Raw genomic sequence first — 12,992 nt, 5'->3', positions numbered from 1 at the left:
ATTGTTGGCACTTCAATCCACATTCACTAATAAATTTTGGGTGATTATGCTTGGCAGCATCCGGGCAGATCCTGGGCTGCTTCCCATCATCCCAGCAGTGGAGGAGGCCACATTGCTGCCCTGGCAGTGACAGGGCAATGCCCTGGCAATGCCCTGGTGACACACACAGGGCAGCAGGCTGCTCTGGGCAGGGGCTGTGCTGAGAAGGGGCCGCTGGCAATCCCCAGCTGTGTCATTGCCCTTCAGCGCGTGTTAACGTGTCAGCACAAAGCAAGAACGGCCTCCAGGGCAGTCCCACGCTGAGCAGAGCCCAGGAAGGCCTGGGACCAAGGTCTAATAAAACAGGATTAGTGACAGGAATAGTTTTATGTGTTTATTCAGTTGATCAGAACAGGGTATTGTGAGCAGCAGTCGCTGCAGTGTTCGCTGCTTGATAAGGTTGAAAGTTTTATGTATGAGTTAGGTTTGTTTTTTAAGGTCAGAGAGATGTTGATACATTTTCCAGGATTGTGCAGGCTGTGCTGAATCCATCCTGCATTGTGCTTTACCTCTGTGTCTTCAGAAAGGCATCTGACTTCCCTGTTTAGAGACATTCTGGAGCTCTGCATCCTCTAAGCAGGTCGCAAGTTGGTGTTGCTCATTTCTTGTATGACATCATCAAAGAAACTTCATGGAAAACGAGCCTTCAGGGTGCTTGTGTTGGTTGGCTTTTCTTCTTTCCCACTTTCTTCTGGAACAAACATTGCCTGTTCTTTTGGGGGAGAGAGGTTCAGTATTAACCCTATGCAGTCAATGCCTACCTTGGAATCCCTGGGTGATTGGAATTCTTTTGCAGATCAGAGTCATTCTGCAAGTGTAGCTGTGTAAGGCTGTCTCCCTGTGAATTCCCAGTGCTGGCTGGCAGCATTTATCCCTTGTGAAGTTTAGCACAGGCCATAGAGCATTCACCAGGATGGATGACTTGGAATCAGGTTGCTCCTCCTGTGTTTGCCTTGCTTGAGAGAGAGGGAATTGCTGTTTCCACGTCCTCTAACAATCTCAAAAATTCTAGAAATCCCTTTTGTCTCTCTCTCTCTGAGCACTCCAGGGAAATGGGGCACAGTGTCAGCCTAACACGTAACTAGGACTCCTTGGCATGGTGATGATGATGATACAAACAGCACAGCATCGAAGGAGCAGAGTTACTCCTCCAGTGGAGCTGGTCCATGTCTGCTTTCTATGGTGTTTGTTTTCTTTTAGGAGCTGTTGAGTTGTGCCATATCCTTGTCTTCCCATGCACTGTCTGATGTACAGCCAACTCAAATTAAAAGAAGAGCCAGTTTTCAGTTAAGAGCTTTTGTGAGTGGGTGTGACTTGACATAGAGACAACAATTGAGTTAATAACAACTCGAGTTAATTGTCAATGAGGAAAAGCCCTAAGTGTTTTCTTTAAAAAACTGTACTCAGTGCAGTGTTACAGAGGACTGACCTTTTTCTGGCCAAATGCACGATGGCATGAAAACCTTGGACTTGCATTGGAGAGACAATTGCCAAATCTTCCAAATCCCAGGCAGCTTTTATCAGAGGGGATAACCTGACTTTCCCTGGAGCTTGCCACAGGCTTGAGCCTGCTGCTCCTTTGCAGTTGCTTGTTGTGACGAGCGTGCAGCTGGTTTTTGGGCTGTCCCCTGCACCCCTCAGCTCCCCACGTCTGCGTGTGCCTCCGCAGTGTTTCCTTTGCAGTTTCCCCTTTCCGCTGTCCCCGCGCTCGTCACCGTCTGTGCCGTGACGCCCCCGCATCCTCCCCACGCCCTCCCCTCCCCACAGCTTCCTCCAGCACTGCTTCCATGAGATACACCCTCTCCCCTGGTGTCCCCAGCATCCCCCTCTCCACCCTCAGGGAGTTTGATGGAGCCGTGGATTGTGTCAGCAGCGAGAATTCTCGGGTTGGGAATGGGTTGAAGGTGTCCGCTCTAACAATCTCCAGGGATATCACGAGGAACTTTAAGCTTCTTTTCTTGTGTTAAAACAAATGTGCAACCCCCCCATCAGTTAAATCCTTACTAGTGAGATTCATCAGTTTTTGAATAGGCACAGAGCAAACCCACTGGAGGGAAGCTGCGTGTCCTGATTGTGGCATGACTTTAGCACTTGGCTTTGCAAAGCCCTTTGTTCTTCTGTTCTCATGCAAATGCTCCTTTCTGCTTATTCCAAAATGTATATGTTAACATCAAGGACAGCCCCCTTTCAAATTGTTGAGAAAGGAAAATTACCAAGTAGCAAGACAAAAATGCTGACCTCTTTAATTTTATGATAGAAACAGAAACTGCTCAAGAAGGATATTAAGAATGTACAGAGGCTGATGAATACACACATTTAAATCTGTTCCAACTTTACCTTTTTCACATTCAACTTAAAACAGGAAAAGAAGCTGGAGAAACATTGTCAAGGCAAAACAAGTGCTGAGTTTTGAAAGTTTTGATTTGTGTTTGCAGTTCTTCCCTTGGCCAGGCCATTCATCTTCACTGCTTTTCTTTCTTCTGTAAATCAGGGAAATGTATCCATAGAATTTTGGGCATTTTCTGACTGTAAATTTTAGTTGTTTGCACTCATCAACTCTCTGAGTTTTTGCTTTTTGAAAAATGGGTGTTGCCGATGCACATTCTGTTTCAAGGTACAAGTAGAAGTTTCTCTCTTTTCTGCAGAATTGATTAAAAATTACCTTTTCATGTATCTCAGTGGAATAAAACAGATGTGGGCTTATTGGGAGAAGAATCACAATGCTGCTTCCCTCCCCTTGTTCCCAGGTTCACCAGGACTCTTCATCAGGGGCTATAGTGATGGGACAGAGAGTGATGGGTTCTAACATAAATAAAAATTAGGTTGGATATACAGAAGAAATTCTTTAATGGTGGTGAGGCACAGAGAAGCTGTGGCTGCCTCATCCCTGGAAGTGTCCAAGCCAGGTTAGATGGGGCTTGGAGCAACCTGGGATAGTGGAAGGTGTCCCTGCCCATGGCAAGGGTGGATCTGGATGATCTTTAAGGTCCCATCCAACCCAGACCATTCCATGATCCTGCCTCTTGGGAAGTGTTGGTAAAAGGCTACACCAGCACAGCTGTGGCTGTAGCAGGGACAGAGGCTGGGGGGATTAGCTGGATGTGAAATGGACCTCCTGGGCACCAAGAGGGACCTGTGGCTTGCAGCCCATTTCCCTGCCTGGTTGAACCTGGTGTAAACCAGCACCAGCTCTGGAAGAATCTCTGCTTCCACTGATTCCCTTTTGCCAGGGCTGCCTCTCGTGGGAACCAGCTGGCTGAAAACAAGCCTTTTCCTCTTCCCTTCTGGCAAGATAGTTCTGAGGCAGAGCAGTTTCTTGATCTGATTCACCACATGAGAGCTAAGGCAGCCTCAGCAGCGCTGCAGAGGTTGGGCAGAGCCACCTTTCACAGCACAACCTCTGGCACGGACCAAGTTAGACTGCCCAGTTGGTATCAGGGCCAAGGGGGGTATCTTTGTACTCCAGGAGCAAAACCCTGCAGGCAAACCACCTCTGTGTCATCCCTGGAAATGAAACTGAGCTCCCAGCATCTCCCTAAATTAAAAACCCTCATCTGCGTAAGAGAGAAACAGCTCATGATGATTATTAATGATGTACGTTCCCCACACATGTGGGGAGTGATGTGTGATGATTATTAATGATGTGTGGTCTCTGGGGTGTTCTGACTTGTGGAAGGTCATTCTCTTTGGTATCTCATGTGGCTCATGTGCCCCTGCAGCCCCTCACTGAAGGGGAAGGTCACAGGATGTCCCTCTGCAGGCTGAGCTGTGCTCTCCACAGAGCCCCCTCTCTGACTGTGGCACACCACACTGTTTGCCCTGGAAGTTTCCATGCAGGTTAAGCTGAAATGCCTCCAGCTCTGCCTACTCCAGAAGGTTGACATCATTAGCTGGGTGCTGGGATCTGCTGTTTGATAGGTGTCACATTATCAGTCAAAAAACCAAACCTTTGATCATTTCTCTTCAGTGTTCAGAATAAACTTTCACTTTCTCTGAAGCATCACCTTATGAGTGAACATTAGAGCCCTTAATTCCTCATTAATTTAATCATATAAGTAGCATTTTATTGGCCTTGCTGGATGTTGAAAGCTGTTGAAATAGTAAAAGAAACCGATAAAACTATAATTAGAAATTAATAAACAGGAGGACTCACATTGCCAGCATCATTAATTTTGTGTCCGAACTTGGACTTACGTGTTGGTGTGTTGAACACAGAAAGTCTCCAATTTTGTGTTAAAGCAGCAAATCCAGCAGGTTCTCAGTGGAATTCAGTGAAATCCCAGTGGGGCATCTCTGGATTTTAGAGACAAAATCTTGGGGACAGGTACAACCTAAACCTAATGCCTGGGAGCTGCCTGGATCAGCCAACTCAGGTTGGAAGGAATTCACAGTTTAGCTCACATGGGGTGTTTTGCTTTCACTGGGACTTTTCCCACGTTAGCAGACAATGGATTAGGGAATTATTTCCAGGATGATTATTTAGTAAATTTGGAGAACCAGGATTTTGTTTAGAAGAGTTGAGAGCAGATCTATAATGAAATTATGTACTGGTTATTATAGCACCTTTCCAGATGGACAGCAAATCCTCCCTGGGCTTGACTGTAACCCCTTTTGCAACCCTGTTGCCAGAATCATGGTGAGCAGGGTTGGATTTCTTTTACCATAGTGCTGCTGATATTTTTATGGACTTTTGGGACATTGTATTACAAATTTACCTTAGAATTTTGGTTCTTTTTAAAATATTATTTTAATTTCTATGAGTTTCTTCTGAAAGCTCCTTGGAAATTTTGCAAACAGTCCTTCACATGTTCCTGTGTGCAGAGGTAACTCCAGTTAAAGGGTTTCTGCCAGGTTAAGGCTGTTTTTTGTAATTAGACTGGCCCATCACAGGAACATACCCAGCTTTTGGTTGGGCTCCAGCTCTTTTGGCTGGATCCTGATGAAGACACTAAGGTGTGGTACCACACAGCAAGCAGCAGGCAGAAGAGGAAGTTGAACCCTTGCCAAAACCGAGAGAACTTCTTCCCTTTTTGTTTTTTTTTTTTGGTTCCTGTGTTGTGCTGGAGCCTTTTTTCATCACACCTGTGCCCCAAGGTGCCACACCAGGCAACGTTTCCACCTCTCGTGCGCGGTGCCCCCAGTTTCAGTCCCGCCTGCGCCGAGCTTGCAGGGCTTGGTGGAGTGGCTGCTCCTCCTCCCCAGTACATAGCGTTCCCAAAATCTTCGACAGCGTTTCCTAACTTTAATGACTTCAGGTTTGTCAGGTTTGACCCCTGTCTGTTGTCCTTCTGCACAGGAGTTGGTGGAGTAACACGGGATGACATGACCGTCCTCCGGCCGGCCGCGCTCCAGGCGTTACTCAGGGTGTTTGTCTGCCTCGGCTTTGTTTGCTTTAATATTCCCAAGGTGTAAGCCAGCATCCTTTCCAAGTCAGTGGCTGCTCTCAAATTGACTTCAGAGGGAGCAGAATTAGATGTTTGTTGAAAATAACAAGATTTTGTTTTGTTTGGATGATTGTCTTGTTTTGAAATGGGTGGAAACTGTGTGCTTTTTCATATGCACATGGAATCTGGTCTCTCTCTTTTTTAAAGTGTGTCATCACAAGATGGAGTTGCAGCTGTCTTGTTCTCCTTTTTATTTTTTTTTTTTTTGCACTGTTATGTTCTTCTTGTCTGGTTAAAAACAGCCCAAGAGGAATCACTCCTGACTGAACACTTCCTCTTTCAAACTACAGATTTTTGAAAATTCTATTAAATTGTTCATAAAAACATGCAAATCAGGAGCAGTGGGTTTTGCTGCAATAGGATGAGCTGTACCCAGTGATTTTGTCCCTTGCCATTCTTGGCACACCACTCCTGTGTCAGGTGCTAAACAGATTTATTGGGAATTTGTGCAAGTTTGTAGCACAGGAAATGATGTCATTAGAATATTAGCATTGCTAATTTTCTCCGTATCTAGAGTATTTTTGCTTTTGTAGAGTATTCTTAGGCTTTAGTCTGCTGTTACATGTTTCTGAGGAAGAGGCACAATTTCCCTGTGGAAAGCACAGAGCAGGACTGAGGCTCTTTTAGTATGAGAGAGGAACTTGGTTGCACAACTCAAAGTCCTCAGTTTTGATTCAGGGTCAGAAGCCAGGTCCAGATTTCATGCTCAGCTTCCATCTACAGAACAGCTTACTCAGGCAAAGGTATTGAGTGAATCTCTGTGCTTGGTTTGATTGTGATGAGGTTTCACCACTCCTTGGGTCTCTGGTAGGATCCACATGGTCACCAATGGCTAGCACAGCACAGGGATATAAGCCCTGGTGTCAGGGTGTCCTTGGGAGCTGGCTGTGATGCCAGGGCATGGATTAGAGCTGCTTTCCTAATGGCCCTTCTCCAAGGTGCACTTTGGAAAATGCACTTTTCTTTCTGTGTTATCTGAATCAGGCTGTATCCAGAGGCAGCTGGGCTGTGGGGTCAGCCAAATCCAAGTCAAGGCTGAGGAGCTGTTCCCAACCTGTTTCCTAAAGATTCCATCTGGGTTAGCAGGTGGACTAATGAAGTGCATTAAAGCATAAAGCTTTGTATATCTGGTGACACAGCATCTCCCTGCAAAGTGCTCAGGGGCAGAACTCCCCTGAGCCTCACCACTTCTGAATCTCACACAGTTGTTGCTTAGTTTTGTACTCGCTGCCATATTTGCCTTGAAATATTGCAAATCACAGGCTTGTAAAGGGGAGAGGTGACATGATTTCCCTTTGCAGTAGAGACCAGGAGAAATTGATATTCAGAGCACCAGAAGGACTCAAAATGCCAGTGGAAAGTATTCTGAGCTCATCAGGCTTAGTGTTTCACACTATCAAAAGGTAAAAGGAAGAAGTCACTCAAGTGGGCATTGTGGAATCCCACTCGTGCCAGGGTGGAGACCTGAGCCAGTGATAAATGCTAAAGGTCAGAGCAGGCAATCTAATCAGTACAGCGTGGTCCCCAGGCTTCTTATCACAGCCACGTTTAATCTTCTGTTCTTGCAAGAGCCCTTTAAAAGGGAGGGGAGGAGAATGGAGAGCTGGTGGCTTGGCACTTGTTGGCTTTGAGTAACTGTGAGGAGTGTGGAACAGCTGAACTGCTGCTTGGAGGGGTTTGGAGAACAGAAACACTTGCAATGATTTTAATTATCAGTACTTCTACTTCAATGAAATTAAGCCAGTTTCTTATTTTTACTAGCATTGAATGTCAGCATAATGGCTTAGTGTCACACCTTAAAGGAAAGTGTCAAATGCAGAGGGGGATGCTCTTCCCAGAATTGTCCATTAAGCTGGGAATACATGAAAAGTTCAGTAATGATACCCCAAGCCCTGTAATTAAAATAAGGAGTGAATACAATTGAAATGCTGAGTTTGGGTTGTGCATTGCTGGATTTTACACTGGGAGGAACATGCAAAGAAATGGATCCTTTCCAGCAAGGTTTTCCTTCTTGTGTTAGAAATCTGTATCCTAGTGACTCCACTAACCCCTGCTCAGAAAGGTACAGATGTGACACTGGTGGTGATGGGGCAGGTAGGTGGTTTCTGTTATTTCAACTTCATTTTTGCCCCAGGAATTGCCTTCTGACTCTTTTTCCATCTCAGTTCCTAGAGGAAAACAATGATATTGTGTAGGCACAGTCTCTCGGCCCCGCAGAAAATCTTTAACCAAAATATTTCTCTTGGGCAACAACATTAATTTTGTAAATTTTATCATGCACAAAGAAGAGTAAAAAAATGACTTTTAAACTATAGATACATGAAAATGTTGTGGCAGGCAGGGTGAGGAGTCCAGGCACCTGAAACAGCTGGAGAACTCGGGCAGTTGGGTGAACTTGTTGGGTGCAGGGAAAGCGCTGAAGGATTCAGCATTGTTTGTTGTGAACAAGGGATTAATTCATGCAGCCCCTGCCCAGCTTCCAGGGCTGCTGTTTTCCTGGTGAGGATCCATGCACAGTTTGGTAAAGAACTTGTGCTGGTTCTGTGACTGAGCCTCATTGCTGTGTGTCCTTCAGTGCCCGAGGAGCAGCTGCACAACATCGACGAGTACGACCTCAACGTGGTGCGGCTCTGCTTCCAAGCCTTCCTCCCTGATGAGCATGGCAACTACACCATAGCCCTGCCTCCTCTGATTTCCAACCCCATCTATGACAACAGTGAGTACCAGCTCAGCCACGTGTCTTTCCTTTTCTTTTCCCTCTCGTTTTTCTCTCTAGCTTGGGATGAGAACCATCTTTCTGAGGTCCGTGCCGGTTCTGGGTGGTTTCTGTGGCTTGGGACTGTCACATGGCAAGTCACAGTGAGAGTAATTCAAACATGATCTTGGGGTGAAATGTTGGCCAGCTAGAGTAAGGATTGTCCATGGCATTCATGGATTCACACACAGGTGTTTTTCCAGTCATTGGTCACACACAGCAGGCAGTGATTGCAAGGAAAAGCCTGTGCCTGACGTGCCCAGTGATTAAAGTGATAAAAGTGAGATGGATGGCTGCCTCAAGGGTGATCTGTTTTCCAAGGGAGTCCTCTGGAGCCTGCTTGTGCCTTTGAGGAATCTTTATCCCAGTGGGAAACTGTCTTCAGGCCTTTTGTGTCCTGGCTGGTGGCTGTTTCACTGTATGGGGTGGGCAATGGAAGAATCCTTGGCCATGCTTCAGGAGGGTGCAGAAATACGTAACACCCCTTCTTGGCACTGTTTTCTACATTCCACAAAAGTGGACATCATAAGGCATCAGCAGCCGAGGATTTTAGCCCCCAGTGTGTGCTGGAACCCTCTCTGGGAGCAGAGTAGCAAAAAAATTCTTAATCCTGGAAAACTTTCCTGCAGTGTTTTTCATTTCTGCACCATCAGTGCTAAATATTTGATGTCCTCATTTTGGCAGAAAGTGCTGCAAAAAATTCGATCTGCATTTCCTGAAGTTGTTAGGATTGTGTTGATGTGGCCACAACCATTGTGAACATGTTGAGCATGACCTCAGATGTCTCTGATATATTTAGAGTCTCCTCTAGAACGATCTGGAAGCTGGAACCGCGAGCGTTGCGTTACAGAGAACCCTCGCACTGAAATAATCAGGGCTGAGATAAAAACCCATGCAGCAGATTTGCAGCTCTGCCTCAGATGCCATTTAGAAATGTGCTAAATCACGATTACTGGCCCCGTGGGCTGACGTCAGTCCTGGTGTAGCTGGGGCAGGGGAAGCAGGGGCGGGTGCTGGGGGTGTCTGTGGGCAGCACTGCAGGCACCCTACACCCTCCCTGTAGCGTAGCAGCCGTGTAAATAAACCCGTGCAGAGCTGCTGCCACAAATTGTAACAAACAGCCCCGCTCAGTTTCACATCCGAGCTTGTAGAGGTGTCAGCCTGGTTAAAGCTGCTCTGGCTTTGGGTGACTGCAGGCTGGGCAGCCCTGGGCTCTGAGGTGTGAGCCTTCACAAACCTGCTTGGATTAGGAGCAAAGAGACACTCTGCAAACCAGCTTGAATGCATCAAATCCAGTATTTTCTTCACTTTCTCATCCTTCGTAGTCTCCACTTGCTTTGGATAGTGAGACACAGAAGAATCATATTGACATCACACAGGCAACCCCATTAGTAGAGGCTGCAAATGTCTCAAATTCAGCACCTTCTGCTTCCAGATGCTTCTAAAGTGAACTGGTTTGGGACAGAAATTTCCCAAGTTGCATATCAAAAACTATTAGGAAGAGTCAGCTGAGGCAGCTCAGCATTTCTGAGAAATGGGGTTGGGTAGAATCAACCAATGTTGTCCTGCCCTGATTTTCAGTGGGGAGCTCGTTTCTCTAGGGGTTTGTCACCAGGGATGTGGTGTAGTGGAGTGAGGAACAGGAATTGGGCAGGAGTTGAGGTGACAGGGGATGAGGAACATTTCCCTCTGAGGCAGGTGCTGGGCTCAGCTCTCCTGTTGACAGCACAGTGGTGCATCCACATCTGCTGGCATTTGTTGTGTGTGTTGATTTCCCTTCTGAATTCCTTGTTCAAGACAAAACAACAGATTCCAGTGAAGGAGACTGTCCCAAAAATCTGTTACCAGGAATTAAAGGGAGCTGCAAGGGAGCTGGAGAAGGGATTCTCACAAAAGGGCATGCAGTGACAGGACAGGGGGTGATGGCTTCAAATGGACAGAGGGAAAGATTAGATTGAATATTAGGAAGAAATTCTTCCCTCTGAGGGTGGGGTGGCCCTAGCACAGGTTACCCAGAGAAGCTGTGGCTGCCCCTGGATCCCTGTAAGTGTCCAAGGGCTGTCCAAGTGTTGGACAGGGCTAGGAGCAACCTGGGATAGTGGAAGGTGTCCCTGCCCATGGCAGGGGGGGGACTGGATGATCTTTAAGGTCCCTTCCAAGCCAAACCACCCTGTGTTTCTCTGCTATTGAGTGCCATTCAAGCACACAGAAGTGAAACACTGGTAAAATTAGGCTTTTCCTCACAATTCTTAATTTACCCTTCCTGTGAAAAGTGCACCATGACGCTGGTCATGGCCCTGTGCTGTTTCTGGGTTTGTTTGGTTTCCCCTCCCTTGAAGGTTTCTGATTCATTCAGCAAATGAAGTGATGTGTGTCATGTAGTACATGAGGCTGTAACTCCCACTTACAGTAGTGACAGTAATAACTGCAGATAGTAACTACGTAACTGGGGACTGCTGAGAGGAACTCTGCTCTAGGTGTAGTCTGTGTTGTGCTGGAGCTGTACTTGCCTAGGAATTGATTCAAACTGAGAGTCTAAAGCATATTTGTTAGGTTTGGATTTGAGGGTTTTTGTTTTGTTTTTTTTGTTTTTGTTTTTGTTTTTTTGAGGTTGACACCAAGCTTTGGTTTTTGTGTGGAATGGGAAGCCTGTGGTGGTGGAGCCTCATGGAGGATCAATTCCATGGTGTCAAAGCAGCACCAGCTGGATCATTCCAGATACATTAAATGTGTTTGGAGCTGCTGCTCCAGAATAGACCCAGACACCAGGCAGAGCATGGCTCTATTCCACTGGAGTCGCCCATAGCCATGAGATTGTTTGGAATGCAATGTGCAGCCTCCAGTGAAGGCTAATTCATGGTGAGAGGCAGCTCTCCATCCACAGCTATCCTGAGGGCTGTTCACCTACAGCCACAGTCAGGAGTTTGGAATTTGGGTGTTTTGGGGTAAAACCTGCTGCCCTCAATGAAGGTGTGAAATTATGGTCTTAGAGCTGCTCTTGGACACCTGCAGAGAGGAACAGAGGAGAGGCTGGATGGCCAAGGACCTCTGTAAATACAGCTACAGCCAGACCCTCAGAGAGGGGAATTCTGACTTGCTAGCCCAGCTCTTTCCAGAGAAATGTGACTGTACCAGCTAATAAGTTACTCACAGAACTGCTTTGAATTCTGCTTGAAGGGCAGAGGGGTTAAGCACAACCACATCAGTGAAGGAAGTATCTGAGAGTGCTCTACAGTAGTTAGGGAGTGGGTGGCACAGCAGTGCTGGTGTCTTGTGTTTGGAGATAAGCTGTAGGATCATGGAATATCAGACCCTGCTGCTGAATTTCCTGTATGGAGTGACTTGCTTTGTGTGGATTTCAGGGTGTCACACTCCTGCAGTTATTGCCTTCCCTTCATAAGCCTGAACTCCCATCACCTCCTATCCAGCAGTGACAAAGCCACAGTAAATTCTATGTCACAAAATTTTCCTCTTTGCTTCCAGGAGCTCCCAACACTGCAGAATTGAGAATTTGTCGTGTGAACAAAAACTGTGGAAGCGTCAAAGGAGGGGACGAAATATTTCTGCTGTGTGACAAAGTTCAGAAAGGTAAACTGGACTAGGTTTTTCTCTCTCCCTTTTTCCCAAATGGACAGATTTTCCTGCTGGGGGCCTGAAACCCTTCACCACAAACCTCAAACTTGTTTGGTTTCATAGGTTTGTGGGATCCCAGCACCTCTTGTGCCTTTAAAATCGAGCCATTTACTTTGCACCTGAATTCTACATCAGGCTCCTCACTTTGCCCCCCTTTTTTTTCTGCTGCAAGTTTTCAGTTTTCCATCTTAACAAGCATCTTCTGTTCCTCATGGCCTAGATGACATAGAAGTCAGGTTTGTCCTGGACAACTGGGAGGCCAAAGGTTCCTTCTCCCAAGCTGACGTTCACCGCCAAGTCGCCATCGTGTTCAGGACGCCGCCGTTCCTCAGGGACATCACCGAGCCCGTCACGGTGAAGATGCAGCTGAGGAGGCCCTCTGACCAGGAAGTCAGTGAGCCCATGGATTTCAGATACCTGCCAGATGAAAAGGGTATGGTTCCAAAGAGATGAGCTTCTCAACAGCTGTGATCAGTGCAGGTGGTAGTGGCTTAATTAATAAAAAATCTACAGTAGCCCTTCAGCGAAATAGAGTTTGGGGTTTTAATAGTTACAGCAGTCACTTTACTCCCTCTTTCAGTGAAAATAGCAGAATTACTGTTGGGTAACACTGGCATGGTTTGTTAGTGCTGCCATGCCTGCAATATTTTCCCTTAAATAATTCCTACTACAACTTAGAAAGTTCCTTTAGGCCTTAATTAAAAATAATGCAACACTTTCCCCTTCCACTCCTTTCTCTGTAGATCCTTATGGCAACAAAGCAAAAAGGCAAAGATCAACGTTGGCTTGGCAGAAGCTCATACAGGACTGTGGTAAGGAAAATACTTGTCTTTTTCTACTCGTTTGAGTGAACTTAGATTTAGATGGAGCTGTTTCCTCTAAATGCTGCACACTCATGTTGTGTTCCATCACAGGATCAAACACGATGGAGAGGCCCAAAGTAACCTCATTCCCTGTTGTCACTCCTGAGGGGAAGCTGATCAAGAAAGGTGAGTTTTTGCCTGCAATCTGACAGTGGCTTAAACAGATAGTGCCTTCCTCTTTGCTTGAAATTCTGATCTCTGGAGGGTTTCTTCCTGTAAGATAGTGAAGCTTCTGACTGTACAAACTTAAAGCTGTCA

The 12,992-nt window shown here is 46.3% G+C and overlaps 2 protein-coding genes across 5 annotated transcripts in view; one reads left to right on the top strand and one right to left on the bottom strand.

Moving 5' to 3' along the window:
- USP34 (ubiquitin specific peptidase 34) overlaps nucleotides 1-12,992 on the bottom strand; it is a 435,968-nt gene that overhangs the window by 204,468 nt on the left and 218,508 nt on the right. The gene's annotated exons all lie outside the window — the stretch shown is intronic.
- The window catches only part of REL (REL proto-oncogene, NF-kB subunit), a 39,356-nt gene that overhangs the window by 23,625 nt on the left and 2,739 nt on the right, over nucleotides 1-12,992 (top strand). For all 4 annotated transcript variants that reach the window (XM_079297929.1, XM_079297928.1, XM_079297927.1 and 1 more), the window contains 5 exons: nucleotides 8,059-8,199; nucleotides 11,722-11,826; nucleotides 12,092-12,304; nucleotides 12,615-12,683; nucleotides 12,786-12,860. In XM_079297929.1, the coding sequence (XP_079154055.1) occupies nucleotides 8,059-8,199; nucleotides 11,722-11,826; nucleotides 12,092-12,304; nucleotides 12,615-12,683; nucleotides 12,786-12,860 (603 nt within the window). The remainder of the gene's footprint in view (nucleotides 1-8,058; nucleotides 8,200-11,721; nucleotides 11,827-12,091; nucleotides 12,305-12,614; nucleotides 12,684-12,785; nucleotides 12,861-12,992) is intronic.

Source organism: Erithacus rubecula (genome assembly GCF_903797595.1).
Source record: "Erithacus rubecula genome assembly, chromosome: 2".
Lineage (NCBI taxonomy): Eukaryota > Metazoa > Chordata > Aves > Passeriformes > Muscicapidae > Erithacus > Erithacus rubecula.
This window is presented reverse-complemented; position numbering and strand designations above follow the sequence as displayed.